The 24,881-nt window shown below is 35.5% G+C and overlaps 1 protein-coding gene across 10 annotated transcripts in view; it reads right to left on the bottom strand.

The window, feature by feature from the left end:
• Window positions 1-585: 585 nt before the first annotated feature.
• Window positions 586-24,881, bottom strand: part of LOC145260689 (protein pellino-like) — a 178,910-nt gene continuing 154,614 nt past the window's right edge. For all 10 annotated transcript variants that reach the window (XM_080119080.1, XM_080119078.1, XM_080119079.1 and 7 more), the window contains 5 exons: window positions 19,770-19,955; window positions 19,554-19,652; window positions 12,643-12,864; window positions 4,862-4,977; window positions 586-827 (listed from right to left, as the gene is read on the bottom strand). In XM_080119080.1, the coding sequence (XP_079975206.1) occupies window positions 698-827; window positions 4,862-4,977; window positions 12,643-12,864; window positions 19,554-19,652; window positions 19,770-19,955 (753 nt within the window). In that variant the 3' untranslated portion in view covers window positions 586-697. The remainder of the gene's footprint in view (window positions 828-4,861; window positions 4,978-12,642; window positions 12,865-19,553; window positions 19,653-19,769; window positions 19,956-24,881) is intronic.

The following is a 24,881-nucleotide window of genomic DNA, read 5'->3' as shown; positions in this document are numbered from 1 at the left end:
GGGAGAGAAAAAAAAAAATTTTTTTAAAGCAAATTTGCAGGAAGATGGAAAACGGGGGGAGAAAAAAAAAAAAAAAAAGAAAAAGGTTGTATTTGTCCCTGAACAAAAAATGATAAGAGACATTTTGTCCAACATGAGATTTTTTTTTCTGCATGAGTGTGTCTTTTTTTTTTTTAAAAAGATTTTTTTTTTTTTTAATTGATACCGACTAACAATGAAGAAAAAAAAAGTACAAATATTTCAACATGAGATTTGAAGTTCAAAAAAACTCATGAAATAAAAACGGTAAATTCTCTCCATTTTTTTTTTTTATCATAGAAACAGATTTTCTGAGAATATTCTTTTTCATTTTTTTTTTTTTTTTTTTCAGAAAAAGAAAAACCAGATGATGCACAGCATTTAAAAATGACAAAATTTTGTCGCCAATGAAGATCCTCCTGTGAATAAGTTCCGTGCGTTTTAGCGTGCAACAAGACTTTAAAAATTACACGTCTTGTGATTCATGCGCACACCACGATCAGTTCAGTCGTCGTCGAAGGGTCATTATTCAAAAAGGAGAATGCAAGAAGAAGGGCTTGGAGGATGAAAAAAAAAAAAAAAAAAAAAAAAAAAAAAAAACAGTAAAATGCAACAAATCTAACAGATTTCATTTTTATCCACAGCCAACAGAAGAACACGCTTACATTGGGAACAGTTCTCACAAATCCTGATCTTGGTCTTGAAATATTAATTTTACAAATCCAGGATTGTCTAAAGGAACCGCACAAAATGGACAGATGGCGTGAAACTCATTGGAAGCGTGCGGAATCAACACTTCAGCCCAATATCTGCAAAAAAGAAAGAATTTAGGTTAAAAAAAAAAAAAAAAAAAATTAAAAAAAAAAAAATTTATTTATTTTTTTTATTTGTTCCAGATGAAATTACTAAACATAAGAAATTACTAAACATAAGAAATTACTAAACATAAGAAATTACTAAACATAAGAAATTACTAAACATAAGAAAAATAACAAAAAAAAAAAAAGTGAAGCATGCATGGTCCTCTGCGAGTGAACTAAGCATAAAAAAAATGACTAAGTTCAGCACCCTCACCCCATTTAGCCCCAAAAGTTCCCAGGGGACGTCAAATCCTGGTGAAGAATGAACAAACGGAGCAGTTTTAAAAGAGCCCCTGGGGTACACTCAAGAATTATTGCAAAGTATAGACAAGCAAAATTATATAGAAATCAGTTAGTTACAACTTTTTAGAAAGTTTTATAAAAATCCAAGGCATCAATTTATTTTTTAAGCACAATGTCAATTTTAGCCATTTTCACCCATAGGGGGCGCAACCAGAGTTTTCCCGGAAAATCCGTTCTGTTACTTTTTTTACTCATATCATGTTTAATGTTTGTGCAAAATTTCAAAAGATTCCAAGCTGTAGTAATTGAGGAAAGTGCAGACAAACGGACAAGGGTGAATTTACAAGTCCCCCCCTCTTTTAGTTGGGGGACCAAAAATAGATTACAACTGCAACAACGGGAGATGCCTCTAGGTAGCAGAAAAACTAAATTGGTATATATGGACACTGAAACTTGCATATATACAAGCAGGGAGACCAGACGTTGTCCGGGATTGTTCCATCCTACCATACTTTTGTTGTCCCTATTGACTTGCCTCCCCACAAGGTCGGTTTTTAATGTGAGAAAAATCCAGCTCCCCATAAAAGGGCACTCTGGACAGGAACAAAAGTAAAAATTGCCTCAATCTAGGAGGATTTCTTCTCCACTGATCAAGGTAAGAAAAGGTGAAGTGTAGTATCAGAACAGATACAACACTTTGATCCTAGCCAAAAGGCCAAGTAGTTTTTACTTTTTTTGGCATTGAAATCAGTGAAATCACTTTTTCTTTTTTTTTTTATCAAAGACTGATTGTCTTCTCTGGTTAAGAACACCCCCCTCCCCCTCCGCAGTGCACCAGGAAGAAGTTTCACATGACTCCCCGCAGTGATACATTGTAGTCTACATTGCACTGTAGAGAATCTACTGTTGATTTTATAAAAATTTTTTTTATATATAATGGCTTGAATTAAAGTTTAAAATGAAAAAGTCAAGTATCATGGTTTAATTGTGCTGTAAACAGAAACATTCATTTCGAACGCGCCCCTGTCTTATAAAAGAATCTACACTTGTTCTACATTTGTTTTATAGGCTGGGTTTTTTGCTTGTTCAGTAATAAAACTTTTCAAACGCACTTGTGATGTTTTTTTTTTAACAAAGGGTTAAACGCATTAAGGCCTGGAGGCTACTCAAGGATAAGGATTAACATGTGTATGTTAATCATTGAGACAGTAAGTAGTGTAGTGATTGTTTGTGGTGGAAATTTGGTGTCATCAGAGTATTTATGAGGACAGTTCAATAAGAACTTGTTTACATTGGACTTGAAGACAACAATATTGTAGTCAGCTGGAAAGCAGACCAGCAGAACAGAGCTCCACAGGTGGGCAGTTCTAAGAAAGAAGCTTCACTCATGGAATCCACATTTAGGTTTACGCACTGAGAGAGAGTGCGGGAAATTATTGATTGTGGTTTTGGTTAGATGAGTGGGTTTTTTTTGTGAAAGATTGGCAAGGGGGAACAATAGATTGAAGCTCAGTCGAGCACTTTCCATGAAAATAGCGATAGAGCAGAGACAGGCTTGCAACATCTCTTCTGTGGGGAAAAAGGTTGCAAAGAAGAAGACGAAAAGGGCATTGCCCACTAGATTACGAAGTCTGTTTTAAACTTTGTAATCTAGTAGGACGTACTTTGTACTCTGTCAAGGCAGGATAGGTTGCTTCAAGCAGCTCCTGCCCAGATGGCAACAGTACTCCATCCTAGGACGTACTTTGCTCTTATACAGGTAGAGAATTGCACCAGCAGACGATCCCACCATTTTTGTAGTGACCTTGGCAACAGATTTTATGCATGTGTTCCATTTCAGATCAGGAGAAGCTTGTCAAAAGATGAAACGCCCTCAAGAATTCAATTCACCCAGCATACAAATACAAAAATATTTTCAAGTCATATCATAACAAAACAAAATAGCAAAACATTTACATACACACGTTATGCGACGGAAGGCCATCAACTCCTCGTATTTCCTCCTATAACAGACATGCTATGCAACATACAAATATTTGTGCGTGAGGTCGCCAAGCTAATCAAGAACCTTGATTCCAATAAAGCAACTGGCCTGATGGCATTCCAATTATAGTGCTGAAAAAGCGTTATATCTGTGCCTAAATTAAAACGCGGATTCCATGAACAAAGCTTCTTTCCTAGAACTGCACGCCTGTGGAACTGTTCCGTCTGCTTGCTTCCCACCGGACTACAACTTGGATGTCTTCAAGTCCAATGTTAACACATTCCTAATGAACCGCCCCCTTAAGTAAACACTTCATCAAATCTCCACACTAACATAATGTACTTGCAATAACCCTTATCCCTGAGTGGTTTCCGGCCTTGATAAGTGGTGATCACTGTGTAAAAAAAAAAAAAAAGAAAGAAGCTTCAACCAGAACTAGCCCCCACACTTACAAAGCTGTTTAAGCCTTGTTTTAAGAAGTGCTTCCCAACACCCTGGAAAACCTCATCAGTATGCCCTGTATTTAAAAATTCAGGTGATAGGTCATCTCCCTCTCAGTACCGACCAATAACAAAACAAAATAGCAAAAAGACATTTCTTCCATTGTAACACATTTTGACGATCTATCAATATTTTACGCATAAAACGATGACAATGCCAACTTCCTTTCCCTTTTTTAAAAAAACAAAGGAGTCACCACTTATCAAGGCCTGGGGGCCACTCAAAGATATGGGTTAATGAGTGTACGGTGGTCAATGGGACAATATTGTAGTAATTGTTAATAGTTGAAATTTGGTAAATTTGATTACTTTAGGGAACGGCTCATCAAGAACTTGTTTACATTGGACTTGAAGAGGACCATATTGTAGTCAGCTGGAAAGCAGGCAAACGGAAGAGAGTTCACTGGCGTGCAGTTCTAAGAAAGAAGCTTTGTTCACGGAATCTACGTTTAGGTTTAGGCGCAGATAAAAAGTGGGGTAAATTATTGATAGAGGTTTCAGTTAGAGGAGTGTTTTTCGTGAAATTTTGGCAAGGGGGAGGACTATAGATTGGAGTTTAGACGAGCACTTGCCATGAAAATAACAATAACGTAGAGACAGGCTCACGACGTCTCTTTTGTGAGAAAGAAGTTGCAGGGAAGAGAAAAGGGCATCCCCTACTAGACTACGAAGTCTATTTTAAACTGTCAAGGCAGGATAAGGTAAATTCTACACACACACACACACACACACACACACACACACACACACACACACACACACACACGAACACACGAACACACACACACACACACACACACACACACACACCAAAAAAGAAAAAAAAAAGAGGTACCTTGAGAAATGCATGTGTACAAATATTGACAAGACGTGTGGAGTAGTTATATTAGCAATTAGAACTAATATATATATATATATATATATATTACATACACGAGCAAACAGTTAATAAAACATGTTAAAAAACACTTTGAAAAAGAGTCAAAGAACATATTTAATCTGAAAAGGAAACACTTAATAATATATATATATTTTTTAAAAACAATATATATATATATACTGCTCCCCATGCGGGGGTACCAAATTGGTTAAAGGGAAAATTATTCCCAACTCGCATTTAGGTAAAAATGCGCTTTCGTAAATAATTGAATTCATTCAAAACGTATCGCAAAAAAAAAAAAAACATTTTATATGTATATGTGTATATATATATATATATATATATAAGATTTTTATATGCGCATGCATTTACATACTTGACTGTATTTTCCGATGCCATGTGTCCGCAGGGGCTGAAACAATACGTCGGAGGGCAAGCATCAACGTAAAAACTGAGTTCAAATCCAATTTCCAATTTAATAAATGGACTTTCCTGAAAAATAAAATAAATTTAATAAAAAGACAACCAACAAAGAAAAAAAAACAACTCAGCCATCAAATATCCACACTAAGCAGAGAATTTTAGCCAGAGATACGGTCAAAACACTCAAGGAAAGGATATATTCCAGAAATCTATATATCTATAAAAGTGAGAATGTGTGTGCGTGTGGACATGTCTTGATCTATAAACTCAACTGATTTTGAATCTACAGTTTTTAAATTTGGTATATAGGGTATTCAGACATGTGGAAAACATTCTAATCAGTTTTCAACTGGAAGCAAGGGCTACTAAGAGGTCGAAATTGAAAAATTGGTACATGGGAGTCATCAGATTTTTATCTGTTAACCGTTTCGCGAATGCGCATGTGTGATTCGTTCAAATGACAAATTCCTTATGGTAAGACTAAGTAGGTTTGAAAACACTTTTTAAAGATTGTGGCATGCTGGTCTAATGGTTATTGTACTTGACCGAGTGTTTTTAGGTTTTGGTTTCGAACTCAGCTCAAGTATTTTTTTTTTTTTTTTTACATACAAGAAGTGAACTGTTTAGACAAAAACAATACTTGCATACACATGTCTCAGCTTCGGTACGAATTAAAATATAATATTTATGCGTTTTTGTCACCAGGCAACGTGGAGCGACCTGCTAGTACAGTAATATTTTGATAAATTTACCCAAATTTAGGTTTTTGGGGGTATTTTGTGAACAACTTCATATTTGAAAATATTTCAGATTTGCATTAAATTTAATGCATAGTCATTAGACACCAATTAAGTAAGATTCCTTGAATATCAATTTTTTTTTATTAAGACCTATTTCTAGATTAAAAATAATATAATAGATTTAAAAAATTTTGAATCTACAGAAAAAAAAACTTTTGGAAGAAGTTAAGATGCAAAAATTTTATTTAGAGAAAAAAAACATTAATTCAAAGAAAAAGAAACTTGATTTTTTTTTTCTTTTAATAATATTTTTGCATCTTAATGTGTTCCAAAAACAGTTTTGTTTATTCCAAATGTTTTTTCAATTTTTAATGAGCTTCAATACCAATTTCCATAATAAAAAGAATTTATTACTAAATTAGTTTTGCAGTTCGCCATCTTGAAAAGTGCCTGGTCGATTCTTGACTCATGGACGATAAAGCAAGGTAAAGGGAGATAATTCGAAGTAGAAGAGTTATTTCCCTTAGATTTTTTTTTTTTTAAGGGTAACCCTAAACCAGGGTTTTCCAAACTTCATGACACCATGGAGCCCTTGAGCAGGGCAAAGTTTTTTCACCAACAAGATAATTTCTAAAATAAATATGAAAAACAATTCAAATTTTTAACATTAACTAATAAAATGTAAAGAACCATTTTTGGATTAAATAAAAAAAATGTTACATTTTTTTTTTTCTTAATTTTCTTTACACCTATAATTATGTATGATAATTTCCTGTATCATCAATTATGTATCATTTCTTTCCAGCACAAAAAAAAAATATCAATAATTAAATGTCTGAAGCCATTTTGATTTTTCCATAGAAAGCTTTTGACCTTTGTTAAGAAAGGGCTTCCAAAACTACTCAATCACACCCACGGAGCCCCAGACCTCCGTGGAACCTACTTTGGGAAACCCTGCTCTAACGTACCGAGAGAAACAAAGGGAGAGAGAGAGAGAGAATTTCAAAGAAAAGGGACACATTCCTTTAGGTGGAAAAAGGAAAAATGAAATATGGGGAAAGAGAGAAAGATGGAGACGGATAAAAAGAAGTTTTAACAGAAATGTGAGCACTTTTTTTGATAACAGCAAAAAATATTTCAAGCAAAACTAATGATATCTAACTAATGATTGCCATGTTGCAGTAAGGAATATATCCAAAAATGACAAAAAAAACGATGAGAAAATTAATTATTAATGAAAACAATTTTTGATAATTGATTTTTATCTAAAAGAAGAAATCAAAAAGTTCATATAACGAGGGAAGTAATTTTCTGAAAACTTTGGAAAACACAATTTTTGATAATTGATTTTTAACTGGAATCCAATAAAACGACTTTGGAATTTCCCTATTCTAACAAAGAAGCGCCAAAATGTGTAACATTTGTCGCAGGCAACAGTGGGTAGCCCTACAAGAAATAAAATATTTTGACGCAACAGGATAGAACGCTACAGCTGTCGCCTTAAAACAACACTAGTGCTTTATTTTAAAACTTATTGAAATAAATCAATTCGAGTAACTTGATTATGTCGTAGAGCTGACATCTATTCAATGTAGCCACCTTCAGCCTCAATCACCACCTAGATATGGGTCCGGAACTGGGAGCAAGCCTTTTCCACAAGTACCGGCGAGAGCTCGGCAAATACTTGGCAGATAACGGTGATCTTAGGCTGGCTTTGGTTTTGTAGGAGGTCATGTTGGTGATGTTCTCAACGTATGAAGTAGTCCAGCAGGTTCAGGTTGGGTGAGGAGGAGCAAGTAGCGAGAGAAGGGTACAAAGTCGTAGCACTCCTTCTGAAGCCAAACTTGGGTCTCTTTGGACTTGTGGGGTAGAGCCACACCCAGGGTCTGAAAGCAGTGACCACCACACTCTTCAGCACATCCAGGTACACTTTCGTGTTGACTTTGAAGACGTGAGGTAGGATGAGGTGTCCCTCACTTGAAACCATACCATGGCCGAAACATTTGTTTTCATCACCCTGGGCATGTCCCTGGTATTTGTGGCAATCCGGTGATGCATTTTAAGGGTGCTGGCAATGGTCCTGTTGTTAGAACTTTGATTGGTAGAGAGAGAGAGAGAGCATGAACTGTACAGCAGCGCATCTCCAATCTCGCTCGTTGAACATTGCGTAACTTTCAGACATGATAGAAGGCTCCTATCGCACTTAGGATTTGGACATAACTGACCAACTAGTAGACGGTCTGCAACAAAAAAAAACAAAAAAAAAAAAAACTGGTTTTCATCAAATGGAAATGGAATCATGTTGTCTTTTCTAAGGCGACAATTTTATTGTTGTATCCTGTAATAAAAAGAATTTGAAGAACGATAAGGTAGAAAATTAATAATGAAGACAGAAAAAAAGGACACCTTTCCCTCAACACCGGTTTGACCTGCACCTTTCGCAGTTTACACACATTGTTTCTGTAAAACAAATATCGCAACAAGGAAATTTTTTTTAAACCAAACTTTGTGTATATATATATATATATATATATATACTAGCAAAAGTGCCCGTCGTTGACTGGGTTCAAAAACAGCCTACAGAAAATGGACTCTGATTTATGAAAGTATGATAGGTTATGAAAAGGAAGGGTTGTAAAGAGATAGCTTCGAATTTGGGGGTATCAAAACCAAAGCAAAATATGATGAAAGTAAAAATAAAATAGATAAACCTCATAATTTATTATACCATACCTGTTCACACTGAAACACTTATCACAATATTCTGTGGATCTATATTAAAAAACCTTGTTAAACTTTGTGACATATTTCCATTCTATGGAGGTCAGGCGCGAACGAACACCTCATAATTTTATTGTACCATATTTCTTCAAACTGAAACATAATTATCAAAGTATACTTACGCAGATCGATATGGAAAGTCTTTATTAAAATTTGTGCCTATTTCCATTCTATGGAGGCCAGGCACGAACGCAGAGCCCACAATTTCATTATACCATCCCTATTTAAGTTAAAACATACTTATCAAAGTATTCTTATGTACATCTATATCAAAAACACTTGTAAACGTTTTTTTTTTTTAATTTTTTATTTCCATACTTTGTGGACCAGGTGCAAACGCAGATCCCACAATTTTAATGAACCACTGTTCTGCCAGATCAAGCATACCCATTCCTGTTTCTCGATACATCTTCTATCATTATATGTAATCAGTTTTTCAAAATAGTCAACCATATAGGAGCCTATTCCTGATCAGAGACACACACGTCTTTATATTATAGATATATATATTTATATTCTTTCAATAATAAGAAAAACAATTACAAAAATATTTTTGTTTTATTACATTTTCACCCCAAACAAGGCACATTGCCACTTTGATGCAGGGGGGCTACTATCAGGGACATAAGCTACAGGGGTACTATGTAAGGAGTTGGGCAGCAAGATGTCGGTTCACGTTACACTTGAACTTCTGCATGTCAGTACAGTTGGGGAAGCAGGGACCCGGAAGGGAATTCCAAAGTCTAGCGGTTCTGGGGAAGAAACTACTGGAGCAGAAGGCTCTCTTACATCTAGGGATCTGTTGTGAAGGGGTGGGATTTAGCTGCTTGTCAGGGGTAGTTATATTATTTATATTATCATAATATTATGTCCTTTTTCGCTTTCTTCACAGTGAAGTCGGTCAGGGTAAATATTCACTACTTTATCCCAATCTATAATATAAGAGTATAAATGTGTGCATTTTTTCGTATGTCCACCAAAGGCTTTTTTTTTTGGGGGGGGGGGGTCACTGTTTCTTACAACTTTTTATATACTCCCTAGATTATAATATCTCCGATTTACGAAACGAGGTTGTCTGTATCTTTTATTTCAGCGACTTTTATGTTACAAAGTTCGCGATTTCGTTTTCTCTACTACTATTGATGGTCGTTTAACCACTTGTTTTTTTTTTTTAAACGTTTAATTTCAACCATTATCACTTCTCTGTCCTCGTAGCATCATGGTAAGTCATCAGGCTATTCACCTGAAGGCTTTGAGTTCGAACCTACCTCCCTACCAAAACTTTTTTTTCTTTTACACCAACGAACACCTGGGCGAGACCAGGCACCCCCGCTAATTATTAATAAAAATAGTTTAAAGAAAAAAAAAAAAAAAAAAAAAAAAAAGAAAATGAAACCAGAGAGTTCTAATAACAAAAGGGAGATAAATATTTTCTAAAATCTGCAAATCTTTGGCCAATTTAGCAAAACTCAATTTTCACTAATCGTCTTCAAAAACTTTTCATTGATAAGTAGCCTGAGTGCCCAGCGTTGCTCGAGTGTGTAGAGTTGTGTGTGAGGGTGTTGGCTAAGCCCCCCCCCCCCCCCCCCTAGACCCGTAACGTACAGGAGGAAAAAGAAAAAAACAAAGAAAGCAAACAGTCTTATCGATGTTCTCACCACAATTATGACGTCACGGGCAGTTGAAATAACTTTTATGCAATGTCGACGCAAGGGTTGAATGACTTGCAAAAATGTTGCCTAAAAAAGTGACCCCTCCTTGTAAAAATCAGCCCAGTTGACGGTGAAAGCATAAATGTTTTTGGCCAAGTTTTGGACATTTGTCGTCAGAGACATTGAGCTTTAAAACGATACTGATTTTGTCATGGTCCAATATGTCCATCGAAAGTTTTTGGCACGCACACACACACACACTGACTTTTATATTATAGACTAGCAGGGATACCTGGCGTTACCTGGGTGTTTGTAGGTGTGTGTTGAAAAAAAAAAAAAAAAAGGCTCGAAATATTATGGGGATGTGTAGTCTCTTCTAAAAATCACATCTTTCAAGAATGAAATGTATTTTCAATTGATATTTATTCAATAGCTAGCAGGGGTGCCTGACGTTGCCCGGGTGTTTGGAGATGTCTATTTAGCACAAAAAAAAAAAAAAAAAAAAAATCTGTTAGTAGGCAGGCAGGTTCGAACCCGTGACACGAAAGCGGAAAAGAAAATGAAAGAAAATCCGAAGTCTTACTGCTACGCTATAACACGACAGGAAGTGAAAAGCATTCAAATTTAGCGATGTCAATCAAAAAGTTGACTTGCAGAAATGGATAGTTAAGTCAAGGAGTTCACGCAGGCGCAGAAATGAACGTCTGGCTTCAGGCCAGTCAAACTTTCAGCTTTCTGCCGTTTTATTTATTTGTTTCCCCACGATGTTGGGGAAAACCAGCTCCCCCCCCAAAAAAAAGGGGGAACCCTAATGAATAGCAATTGTCTGATATGAAGGCTTTCCTCCACATTGATCAAAGGCAATTGTCTTCAAGACGTTACAGCACGAAAGGTCAGGCGTTGTGGCTTCGCTCCGATCAGTTTCACTTTATTTATACGAGAAAGACAAACAACCATTCGAAACCAGAAAAACTTGATCAAAATGAAGATAGAGATGATATCCGTATAAGTTCTCCAAAATAGTAACCTTGTCGAGAAGTCCGGTTGAAAAAGCCTTTCTTGGACATACAAAAATGCGCCCGTTTTGCCTTTTATAGATTAACTAGCGTGGGTGCCTGTTGTTGCCCGGGTGTTTGGAGGTGTAAAAAAAATTTGGTAGGCAGGTAGGCTCAAACCCAAATCCTTGATGTGAAGGCAGAAAAGAAAGCCTGACATCTTACCGTGACGCTAAGAGGGCAGAGAAGTGAGAATGGTTGAAATTAGACGCTTAAAAACGAATGTCTGGCTTTCTAGGTCACACATCACGCCATAGAGAAATGAAATCGCGCAAAGCCAGTTAAGCTTTACGCTTTCTGTGTATTTGTTGGTTTCCCCACGATGTTGGGGAGACTCCCCAACAAAAAGGGGAGTGTCCAAATGAATAGCAATTGTCTTATATGACGTGTTTTCCCTACATCGATCAAAGCTGATTGCTTTCTGGACGTCCCTGGCATAAGTGCCAGGTAGGCGTATTTGCTCCGGATTCAGTTTCGCTTTTTTACACGGAAAAGCCAAACAAACACGCGGAGAGTAAGAAATAGCATGTAAAAGTCGCTCAAATAAAAGATAAACATGACCTCCTTCCGTTAATCGGAGATATTATAATCTAGGGAGTATATAAAAAGTTGTAAAAATTAGTGACCCCCTGCTCCCCCGGGGGCAAAAAAAAAACACATGCACACACACACACACAAAAAAAAAAAAAAAAGCACACGTACACAAACAGTTTCACTTTCATATAAAAGATTAATTTTCTACCTTATCGTTTTTCGTAAATTTTGGATATGTTAATTACTGTGACATTACAATTCAGTAGATACCATTGGTTTCACTTGAAATTCAATTTCAGAATTCTGCTTCAATAAGAAAAAAAATGTTTATTCTCCATCTAAACTTTATCGAAAATTGTTTTTCATTAATAATCATTTTTCTATCTTATTATTTTCCGTAATTTTTGGATATGTTCATTACTGTGACATAACAAGTAGATACCATTGGTTTCACTTGAAATTCAATATTTCGACTAATTCGAATATCGCTAAACTATAAAAGTGAACGTGTCTGTGTGTGTATCTGTGTACATTTCCTTACACAATAAGTCTGTCAATTTAAATCTACAGACTCAAAGTTTGATAGACAGGGTACTGAGATTTGGGAAAATCTTTATGATTGGTTTTGGACCAGAAATTTGGCTGTTAAGGGGTCAAAGTTCAACGAAAGAAACTATCAAACTCCTCCGACAATTTTAGGTCTAAACACTTGAAAAAAAAAAAAAAAAAAAAAAAAAAAAAAACTAAACTAGACTTGTGGAAAAAAAAAACAAAAAACTAAACTAGAATTGTGGAAAAAAAAAACAAAAAACTAAACTAGACTTGTGGAAAAAAAAAAAAAAAACTTGTGGAAGAAGGAAAAAAAAAAAGAGTAAGCCAAAGGGAAATAACTCAAGGCAGAAGAGTTGTTTCCCTTTAATCTTCTTAGGACGCTGTTTACCTATTGAGAGAAAGATAGAAAAAGAGACTTACTTTCAAACAAAGCGGACACGTTCTTTTGTCATCTTCATCATCTTTCTGTCCCCACGTATGTCGCCCGTGCACATGACCACATTTGATATAAACAAAAGGCTGTTTATCAAGACCAGGACTTGCATGAGACTTACTCGGAAGAACCAGGGTCGTCAAACCGACTGGACATTGTGGACGGCAGGCGTTGATGCCTTCAACCAAATTATTGAACTCTTGCTCATTCTAAAACGACAAAAGAAATGCAGACATTAGAAAAAATTTAAAAAAAAAAAAAATCTTACCTCATCAACAAAGAGGATCTCTTTTTTTTTTTTTGAAAATAGCAATGCAACTAAAATTCCAACTTGCTGATAGTGATTATTGATGAAGACAGCGTGGAAGAAAAAACAAAATTGTCTAAAGAAAATACACTACAGATTTATTTTAGAACTTATTGAAAAAATCAATTCAGGTAACTTGATTATGTAGTAGAGTTGGCATCTATTCAATGTAGCCGCCTTCAGCCTCAATCATTGCCTTGATATAGGTTTGGATCTGCGAACATACCTTTTCCACAAACGCAGGTGATCAGGCTGGCTTTGCTGTTGTGGGAGGTCATGTTGGTGATGTTCTCAATGTATGACCAAACAAAGCAGTCCAGCAGGTTCAGATTGAGGGAGGAGGAAGGCAAGTTAGGGAAGGGTACAAAGTTGTAGCACTCCTTCTAAAGCCAAGCCGGAGTCTCTTTGGACTTGTGGGCCTGAGCAGAGTCCTACTGCCATACCCCGGGTCTGCCAGTAGCCACCTGATTGCACCAGAGTATTATCACACTCTTCAGCACATCCAGGTGCACATCCAGGAGTTCCTCTTCATATGCAAACCTCATTTCGTTGGGCACCTGGTACTCCATTTCGCAGTTTGGCTGATTCCTGATATTCTGACCACTTCCATGAGGCGGTCCAAGCCTCTTACTTCTGATCAAATTTGACACTAAAGTCTGGCTGGTTAACCCTCAGCAAAGTGCACACTGGAGCGTTCTCCTAAAACTGTACCGCCCCCGCCTGCATTATGTGAACACCACCTAGGGCTCAGATGGCATCATAGCCTGGCTCTCCAGTGTAAAGTCAGGAAATTCCGTGTACACACCGATTCGCTATGCATATACCGCTGGATATCGGACACACTGACAAGCAAGACCATGGTGCGCACCAAGGCAGCTACTGAGATGCTGATCAGATGGAGGTTGGGGACCGTAAGAAAGCTGGTAACAGAATACAACCTGTCTGTGGATGCTGTACTGGTCACTTCAAATTGCAACTTTGTTGATAGGCTCACTTGGGTGCCACAAAGATGGTATAACGGCATGAAGAAGGAAGCTGAGCCAGTAACATTACTATGTGCTTCCTCTATTGAGGCAGCGGACAAAATCAGGGAGATACACTATAACAGTGGGCATCCCCGAGTGAGACGGACATGTTATTTTTTGCAGTTGACCAATCTGTCGGTGTCTGACCTATTCTCCGCGACCGTGATGGTACAACTGCGAATCCCAATGCTGATGCCGATAGTTCCAGCAACCTTTCTGAGAGCTCCGATAAAGATGAAGTCCAGTCTGATGGTATGACTGCAAACGCTGACGCCGATAGTTCCGATGCCCCTTCTGAAGGGGCCAATGAAGATGAAGAAGTCTATCCAATCCCCTTTCGTAGGAGTGCCCACAACAAACAACTACACCCACAATGCCACATGTGTGATCTTCAGACCAGGGGGGGGGGGGGAAGAGTTGAATGTAATAGTTAAAGAAGCAAGCGCCCACGTGTGTGTGCTTTGTGTGGCTGTACAACTTACCTTCAGGTTGGATTTGATTGAGAGAGAGAGATTAAAGATAGCGGCCGTGGTTTTATAAGGTGTGGTTCCGTGGAACCGCACCGGCCATCGCACATACACAAATGAAATGCAGTCAGCTTTTTTTTTTTTAATAAAAAGCCTGTCAGCAGAGGTGAGAGAGAGAGACCTGCTGGAAGTTGAGAGAGAAAATTGTGAAAAGGAGGAAATACAGTGACAAATTCTATCAGAAGTTTTGTTTCTTCCAACCCCCCCTTCCAATACCATCCCATTTAACTGCAAAACCATTACTGCCTATTGGATAATAATCAATAGATAATTGGCTCTAATAAGAAATCTACATGAATTAAAATATAATAATTATGCGCATTTTATGCCCGAATAATATCAGTTAGCAGTAATACAAAAAATTGTAGAAATAAAATGGATGAAAACGATTCTATAGAAGTCAACAATAATAAATGATTTCTGTAAAAATTTTACAACTGAAAAATTATTATTAGATGAAAAGGTTTGCTAAGTCGGCAAACAACTATCGAATTTTCCTGTTTTGTTGTCTGGCCAAATCAAAGGACAGATAACTGTGTGGATCAATACTTCAAAATGGGTAGCCAAAGTAATTTCCCTTTCAATATAAAAAGTATTCAAAAGTATTATTAGGTGTTCTTGGCCTTCGAGCCAGGATCAAAGTGTAGTTTTTGTTCTTCAGATGCTGCACCACACATTTTTGGTCTCGGTCAATGGAGGAGAGATCCTTTATGACTGATACATTTTCTTATTTTGTTACTGACCAGAGTGACACTTTTTGGGGAGCTGGTTTCACCCCACATTAAAAACCAACTTCATGTCTAACTCTGCCCTCGTGAAGAGGCAAGTGTAAAAAAAAAAAAAAGAAAAAGAAAAAAAAGAAAAAAGAAAAGAAAAAAGAAAAAAAGAAAAAAAAGAAAAAAGAAAAGAAAAAAGAAAAAAAGAAAAGAAAAGAAAAAAGAAAAAAGGAAAAGAAAAAAGAAAAAAGGAAAAGAAAAAAGAAAAAAGGAAAAGAAAAAAGAAAAAAGGAAAAGAAAAAAGAAAAAAAAAAAGGAAAAGAAAAAAGAAAAGAAAAAAAAGAAAAGAAAAAAGAAAAGAAAAAAAAAGAAAAAAGAAAAGAAAAAAAGAAAAAAGAAAAGAAAAAAAGAAAAGAAAAAAGAAAAAAAGAAAAAAAAAGAAAAGAAAAAAAGAAAAAAAAAAGAAAAAAAGAAAAAAAAAAAAGAAAAAAAGAAGAAAAAGAAAAAAAAGAAAAAAAAAGAAAAAAAAGAAAAAAAAAGAAAAAAAAGAAGAAAAGAAGAAAAAAAGAAAAAAAGAAAAAAGAAAAAAAGAAAAGAAAAAAGTATTATTAGGTGTTTGTATTATTTTGATTAATCGGACAATTATTCTCATCTTGGTTGTTATTAGCACAACGTTTCGGTCGCTGTACCCTGCGACCTTCTTCGGGTGTTGAATACGTTTCCTTTTCTCTACTAAGGAAAAAAGGGGTTAACTCTGCATTGCAAGAATTCGAACCCTTGGTTTGGGGGCGTGCTCGTATATCATAAAGAAAGTTCAATCTTCAGGGGGCACTAGGATATTTTTTTGAAGGCTTCTCTATGACTCAATTTTTTGGGATATCTATGCTAGCTGTTAATATTAGTGAAAAAATGTTTTACGAAACAGGATCGATACCCATACATATATAGGAACATGCGTTTTTATTAAGCAAGCCGCACACACACATCCATGCAAAATGACAATAGAAATGAAATTTGATTTCTCAAAGATTATTGGAATCACAAGTGATAATGCTACTACAGGAACATGTTCAGCATCTTCTTCAGCATCTTCTCAAGCAGGCGACCGAAGATCTTGATGATGATGATGATGTCTACATTCGCTGTCGCCTCAACGGCAGTCTGTTCAACCTCAAAAGGCTGCAATCCCACACAAAGACCTTTGAGCAACTGATCCGAGACCTCCTCTTGGCCCACAACGCTTCTCTTGTTGCCCAAAAAAAAAGAAAAAAAAAAAGAAAAAAAAAAGAAAAAGAAAAAAAAAGAAAAAAAGAAAAAAAGAAAAAAAAAAGAAAAAAAGAAAAAAAAAGAAAAAAGAAAAAAAAAGAAAAAAGAAAAAAAAAAAAAAAAAAAGAGAAAAAAAGAAAAAAAAGAAAAAAAAAGAAAAAAAAGAAAAAAAAAGAAAAAAAAGAAAAAAAAAGAAAAAAAAAAAGAGAAAAAAAGAAAAAAAAAAAGAAAAAAAAGAGAAAAAAAAAAAAAAAAAAAAAAAAACAGCCTTGCAGCGTTTCACATCCTGCTTTGCAGAGGTTGCCCAGCTCTTCGGATTTGAGGTCAGCTTAAAAAAGACAGAAGTTTTCCACCCTAACCAACGAGCTCCCCGGGTAGAGTTATAGCAACATGCCTTTTTAATGTAGCATGTATTTAAGCAAACCGCACACACATCCATACATACACCTTATAACCAACGCATTCAGTTGTCGCCCCTGTGTTAACCGCCACCTTCCCTAACAGGTGGTGCTCCTTTTTTCCGCTTCCGTTTTCTGCCTTCTTTCTCTTTCCACTCAAGACATGGAGCTGACAACACGTGTTTGCCTTCAATTCAAACCTCGAATGTGAGTGGCATGCAAATTACGTCCACGCCTCGACAGGGCGTTTATCTTTTCTCGAGATAGGTTTCGTACAAACAAACTCTTACACACGCAACGAACTTCCAACGTATGTTTCGACGAACTCTCACATACATTCACACACGCATACACGCAACGAACGTTTATCGACATGCATGCTAGTTATAAACACACAAACACTCTGTAACGTTCGTAACCTTTCTGTGTAAATAAATATCCCTTGTACATATGTAAATATATGATCTTGTTTCAGCGTGCTTCATTTCGATGTCTTAAATGTACTCATAACACGTGCCATTATTGTTGATTGTTTTCTTTATTACGCTGTCAAAGTAACAGCTTATCGAACACGCAGCCTATTCACATAACCGGTTCATATACGCAGCCTACAAAGAAGGGATCCAGCTATACAACCGGTATACTAACTGCACATTGGGTCCCACGCACATATTTTCGTTTTTAAACAAGCACAATACAAGGGAGACAACTATTACTAAGTGGTTTATCCACTTAACAGTAACAAAAACGTTTTATAAGTGACTAGCGAGGGGTACCCGGCATTGCCTGGGTGTTTGGAGGTGTGTGTGGTTTTGGGTAAATCAAAACTCCGGTGGGTGGTTAAAAAAAAAAAAAAAAAAAAAAAAATGTTTTGGTAGGTAAGTACGAGGATCGAACCCGAACCCGAACCCTTGAGGCAAAGTTGGAAATTAAAGTGTGAAAAAAAAGAGTGCGACGTTAACCATTGGGCCACCGCGAGATGCTAACTGAAACACGTTTGAATTTATTTAATTACTTAAATTAGCAGGTGCACGTTTTAATGACTTAATGAGGTCAACTTTTGACTGCGGGGTATCATTTAGTGCGGGAACGCTTTTTTTTTTGCTTTTTTTTCCAAGATGTTGGGGGGGGTAGGGGGAAACAGCTCCACTTGTCGAAGTTGAATAGCAATTGCCTTCTGATATAAGGAAATAATATTTCCACATTAAGTAAAGCTGATTGCTTTCGGACATTTCTGGCGATTGAGACCGGAAAAATAACGCAAGAATTAGTATCGCATTTATTATAGGAAAAGGCCTAACCCACATGCGGCAAGCGAAAACTGTTGAATATTTATCTTCTCGAAGTCGAGCAAATTAAATAGACAGGCGAGCTCCGTTGTTAACTCTGAGATATTACGATTTACATGTGATATAAAAAGTTTTAAAAAGTTGTTAGGTGACCGACCGCTTCTCTGAAAAAAGCCTTTTATAGACATACAGAAAAAGCGAACACACATACATACATTTTCGCTTTTATATTTATAGATAAAATTGAATTTTCATTTTATTTTGATTATCTGAAGAGAAATGATAGAAGAAAAAAATGATAACGTATAGATCTGAGGAAAATAAAATTTGGACAATATGAATGTTTGTGCAGATTTTTTTAATTTACTGTACAGATTGACTTTATAAGTTTAATTCTTAAAGAAGTAATACAGCATAAAAGATAATTTGAAGAATCATTAAATGATTTTGCAGTTTAATTTCTATTAATTACTTTAAGTTGTTAAAACAAAACTTATTGCAGAGAAAAACAAAATAAAGCTTATTTTCAAGAAAAATGAGAGAACTAATTAACGAGGAAAAAAAGACAAAAAATAAAAATAAAAAACGCTAAGAAAAAAGAAAAGACAAAACTAATTGTTAAAAAGAGTTAAAAAAAAAATTAAAAAAAAAAAAAAAACGCTAAGAAAAAAAGACAAAACTAACCGCTAGGAAAAAGAAAAAGATGACCAAACTAACCGCTAAAAAAAAGAAAAGGACGACAAAACTAACTGCTAAAAAGAAAAAGACAAAAAAAAAAGAAAAAGACAAAAAAAAAGACAAAACTAACTGCTAAGAAAAAACAAAAAAAACTAACTGCTAAGAAAAAACAAAAAAAACTAACTGCTAAGAAAAAACAAAAAAAACTAACTGCTAAGAAAAAACAAAAAAAACTAACTACTAAGAAAAAACAAAAAAAACTAACTGCTAAGAAAAAACAAAAAAACTAACTGCTAAGAAAAAACAAAAAAACTAACTGCTAAGAAAAAACAAAAAAACTAACTGCTAAGAAAAAACAAAAAAAACTAACTGCTAAGAAAAAACAAAAAACTAACTGCTAAGAAAAACAAAAAAAACTAACTGCTAAGAAAAACAAAAAAAACTAACTGCTAAGAAAAACAAAAAAACTAACTGCTAAGAAAAACAAAAAAACTAACTGCTAAGAAAAACAAAAAACTAACTGCTAAGAAAAACAAAAAACTAACTGCTAAGAAAAACAAAACGGCTAAGAAAAACAAACAAAAAAAAACCCCTAAAAGTATTGCTATTTCAAACTTATTTTTTTTATTCTGACACAGCACCGTATGCATACACTTTAATTAGATCAAAAAATTGGAAAAGTTGTTTCTTACTGGTGAAGCATTCAAGCCTGAAGCAGATCGCCACAATAAAGTGACGCCACATAAATCGATAAGTGTCCCATCGTGAAGAACGTTATCAGCGTTCAACATCTGCAAGAAAAAAAAAAAGCGTTAAAAGGATTTCTTTTTATTACAGAATCGTAAAATGCATTTTTCAAATGTTTTTTTACGCAGCCACTTATAATGCACAAGTCATGGACGTTGTACCTGATGACTCTTCAGTGGATCTGCCCTAGAGTTTCTGGCTGTATAAATGCCGCCGCCAACCGAGACCTCATACCAAGTGCCAGGTTTCGAAGCAGGAGTGAATCCATCAGTCGGACTCATGATGAACACACCATTGGTCGTCAAACCATCAATCTCTTCACCAGAATGCCATTTCACAGCTTTCTCCTAAAAAGAAAAAAAACCCTAATTATCTCCCTTGAATATCGTGATAATGGTAAATGTTATTCAACATAAAAAAAAAAAATGTATAAAAATAATTAATTTTTTCCCAGGTCCCTGCTTCCCTGACATGCAAAAGTTTAAATGTAATGTGAACAGACATCTTGCTACTGAACTCACTACAATAGTATCTCCTTATATCCAAGTGGCATTGTACGTTGTTTGGGCTAACAAAACAAAACAAATAAATAAATAAATAAAAATAAAACTGTCCTTATCCAGAATTCTCCCTATATTGGAAGAACAAAAATAAAGTCTTTGTTTTATTGTTACTTCCATGGCAAGTGCTCGTCTGAGCTCCAATCTCTGGTCCCCCTCCGATCTTTCACGATAAACACTCGTCTAGCTGAAACCACTGTCAAAAATTTTCCCCACTCTTTATCTGTACCAAAACCAAAACGTAGATTCCATGAACAAAGCTTCTTTCTTAGAAGTGCACGCCTGTGGAACTCTCTTCCGTTTGCCTGTTTCTCACCTGACTACAACCTGGATGTCTTCAAGTCCAACATAAACAAATTCCTGATGAACCACCCCCTTAACTAAGACAATCCAACAAATCTCCAATACTAATGATTACTACGATACTATCCCATTGATTACTGTACATGCAATAACCCTTATCCCCGAGTGGCTTCCGGGCCTTGATAAGTGGTGACTACCTTGTAAAAAAAAAAAAAAAAATATTGGTGGAAAAGTACCCTCAGCTCTAGTGTATAATCTCTTAATCGAATTGGTCTTTTAAATGATTTTTCTTATGTGTTAGGTTTGGGTCAAATGTCCTTTGGACGATTAAATATGCTTTTTATTTTTCTTATTCTTTTTCCACACAGTCACCATATAATCCACCTCGCCGGATTCATTATGATTTAATTTCTATAAACAGAAAAACAAAAAGAGTGGAAATTGTACCTGATCACTAGGACTATGACAACAGAATATTCTTTTCATTGTTTTGACTCTCGAGTATATATTCCGAAACAGTTAATCGACCGAGAACCACGTCACTCTATATAAAAGCATGTAAGATATCAACGGATACACACTCGAGAGTCAAAACAATGAAAAGAATATGCTGTTGTGCTAGCCCTGCTGATAACTCTTTGGTAGATCTGCCCTTAAAAAAAAAAAAAAAAAAAAAAAAAAAAAAGGGTGGGGGGTAAATATAAATTTTTATTGTTGGTGTGAATGTATTTCGGTTTTTGTCCAGAATTCAAACTAATAAAAAATTTTTTTTTTTTTTAATTTAAAAAAAACTTTGATGCATATATGCATGACAGAGCAAAAATATATTTAAAAAAATCACGTAAATTGATTTACGAGGAAGCAAGGCCAGTGCGTCTCACTCTGCCATCTTTAATAAGTAAAGGGAAACAACTCAATTGAAACTACTAACATAGAAATCAGCCACGCAATGTAACAGCAAAACTTAATCGATTTTGGTCAATTTTTATAACGTGCCCCAGCGTATTATAAACCGTAATTCTTCTGAAAGCCGTTCTTAACATGGAGAGGTTGGGGTGCTTATAATACGCTGAGGGACGTCGTAAAAATTGACCAAAAATTGCTCCGGTACTAAAAAGAAAAAAAATGCAAAAAAGTAAAAAAAATCATCAGTTGATGTTATTTACTTGCCTCACCACCAGGGCAGAGTTAACCACAAGGTCGGTTTTAATGTCAGGAAAATCCAGCTCCCAAAAAGGGGCACTTTGGATAGAAACAAAAATTTTTCAGTTTAGAAGAATTTCTCTTCCACTGACCGAGGACAGAAAAGGTGAGGTTTAGTATCAGAACAGATACTACACTTTGCTCCAAGTCTAAAGGAATATTGGATTGTGTTTAGAAAAAAAGAAAATGCAAGCCATTCGCAGTTCCAGCAACTGAACGCACAAAGGGCTTAAAATCAGTTTAGCATCCTGCTTTAATGTCGTGAGCCAGTTTTTTAGTTAGTCACTTCAACGTTTCTTCCAGCCTGGTGGTGATGCTGGATCGATGAAAGTTGGCCAGGGCGTTCAATGTGATCCAGTCGATGGTGTAGTTGAAGCGAAGGCATCTTTGTCAGACGCCAGAGTAAATGTCAAAGAAACAGAACTCCTAATCATATATGCTACTTTAGTGCTGTGAAGAGAAAGGTAGGCTTTGAGTAAAAAATTTTAAATGATGAACTGCGGAAAAAATAATTTCAAATCTTTAAAATTATTGGTTTTGAATCAGTAAAACATTTGATTCTAAACCAAACTTTGGTATTTTTTTATACCAATTTTGTTGGATTTAATGTTAATATCCTTAGAAAAAAAAAAAAAAAAAATATTGGGTGCTTATAGATAGCCACATACAAGTGAAATATGACAGTTTAAAATAAATTAACATGAAACTTTTTGATATACTTACATATCAAGCAAAAATAAGAAACCACACCAAAAATTACGGAAAATTATCAAGCAAAATTTTAATTAAACATGTTTTTATCATGTATTTCAGAGTTTCCAACGCGAAAAGGAAAACAGGAAAAGTTATTAAATGTATTTGTGCAAATGGAGAATCGCAAAGATACAATAAAATTCATTTATATGTTTAATTCAAATTCACTAAATTTTCAATAATTTTTGGTGTAAATACTTATTTTTGACTGATATACTTTACATACCAATGAGTTTTCCTGTTCGTTTATTTATAACCGCTATATTTTACCTGTGTATATCAAACTACAAACGCGAAATATTTGTTTGGAAATTAGCAATAAACTAAAAAGTTCATAATTGATTTAAACAAAAAACAAAAAAAACAATTAAAGCATCCATGGTCCTCTGTGAGTGCGCAGTGAACAAGGCATAAAAAATGACTAAGTTCAGCATTGCCCCACCCTCGCCCCTATTTAGCCCCAAAAGTTCCCAGGGGACGTCAAATCCTGGTGAAAATGAACAAACGGCACAGTTTTAGGCCTTAGTATATGTAAATTTGAGTTCTGCACCATGCAAAAAAAGAAATAACTAAATCCGTCATTTGCCCCCCCCCCCATTTAGCCCCAAAAGTTTCCCAAGGCCTTAACATATTTAAATTTAAGTTTAGCACCATGCAAAACTCCTAAATAGACATACATAGAAAATTTTGGACAAATATGGTAAAATAGTCCCAAAAATGGAGTGTTTTTATTAGCCCTAAAAGAGACCCTGAGGCACACCCAAAAGTTATCAAAGTATAGACAAACAAAATTATGTAGAAATCAGTTAGTTATAACTTTTCAGAAAGCTTTATCAAAATCCAAGGCATCGATTTTTTTTTTAATAAGCATAAAAATGTCAATTTTAGCCATTTTAACCCGAAATAGGCCCGGGAAGCAACCAGTTTTCTCGGAAAATCCGTTGTTACTTTTTATTTTTTACTCATATCATGTTTAATGTTTGTACAAAATTTTTTTTTTAATTCCAAGGCGTAGTTATTGAGAAAAGTACAGACGAACAGACAAGGGTTAATTTACAGGTCTACTCTCCTTTTGTCAGAGGAGGGGAAAAAAAAAAAAAAAAAAAATGGTGTTTAAGATAGTCAATAAATCGATTTTTTAAATATGTGGTTTTTATCAAAAATAACAGTAAGTTTTTTTTTTGCCGAGTCATTGGCTTGATACATTTATTTTTAGAGGTTCAAAAAGTCATTCATCTCTGAAAGTTTTATCAGGTTATCGTTGCCTTTTAACCAATAGATATCTCATTGGGAGTGTTGCATACATGTAGAGTCAAGATAATGTTCTTTAGGCCAGCAGTGCCATGTAATTAATGTATGGTCACAATAGAAAATAAAAATTTTAGACAGATTTAAAAAAAAAATTTTTTTTTTTATTTATTCGCGCTTCACCTCAAGCAAGGCACATGGCCACTTATTCGTGAGGGATTACTATTTGGAATCATACTTGCAGTGGTATTATTTATGGAGTTGGGCAGCGAGAAATGTTTGTTCACATTACACTTGAATTTCTGCATGTCAGTACAGTCAGGGAAGCAAGGAACCGGTAGGGAATGCCAAAATACAACATTTCAAGGGAAAAAGCTGTTCGAGGAGAAGGTTTCATGGCATTTAGGGATCTCTACAGTATAGGGGTGGGATTTTGCTGCTTGTCAGGTTTGTCACGGGTCTTGTCATCGAAAGGGTACTAGTGTTTGGAGTTCATCAGACCACTTGCCATTGAAGTATGTGTAAAACGGTTATAAGGATGCCACATTTCAGGGATAGGAGAAGGTAGGGAACACAGTTATCTCCCTTTATGTTGAAATTTGCTAAACTAGAGTTATGGTCCTCCCATATCCTTTCAACATGGGCATACCAACAAAGTTTCAACAGTTCTTCTTCCGGGGTCAGATTTAAACTCGCATGACACATCGTATCATTCCCTTACCATTTCTCTCCATACAGCGCATGTCTTTAACCCCTGCTGGCCAGATTTCACTTCCATCTATAATCACACTGCATCTGCTTGTCCAATAGACTTTTCCTTTGGTTGACAGTGATAACTCTCTGCTGGTTAGTAATGTCAAAAGTTCCCTGAACTTACTACATCAACTCTGAACTCTTGTCATCACACTAGCATCTGCTCTTCCTGCGTATTCATTGTGAAACTTAATGGTAGACTTAAAAGAAAATAAGCTAAGCATGTAGGGTCCCCTTCCACAAGTGAAAAATTTACTTTCACCATGACTAATGTTTGTGCAAAAGTGTGGTTATTGAGAAAAGTGCAAACAAATGAATGGATGAACAATTTGGGGGCAATTTTACCCTTAGGCGCAATCAGAGTTATACAGAAAATTCCTTCTGGCAAAAATTTACTTTCACCATGACTAATGTTTGCGCAAAATTTTAAAAAAATCCAAGCTGTGGTTATTG

The sequence above is a fragment of the Euprymna scolopes genome, chromosome 36, assembly GCF_053919585.1.
Source record: "Euprymna scolopes isolate OS-2025 chromosome 36, ASM5391958v1, whole genome shotgun sequence".
Lineage (NCBI taxonomy): Eukaryota > Metazoa > Mollusca > Cephalopoda > Sepiida > Sepiolidae > Euprymna > Euprymna scolopes.
The sequence above is the reverse complement of the archived record's forward strand: the minus strand, read 5'-3'. Positions and strand labels throughout refer to the sequence as shown.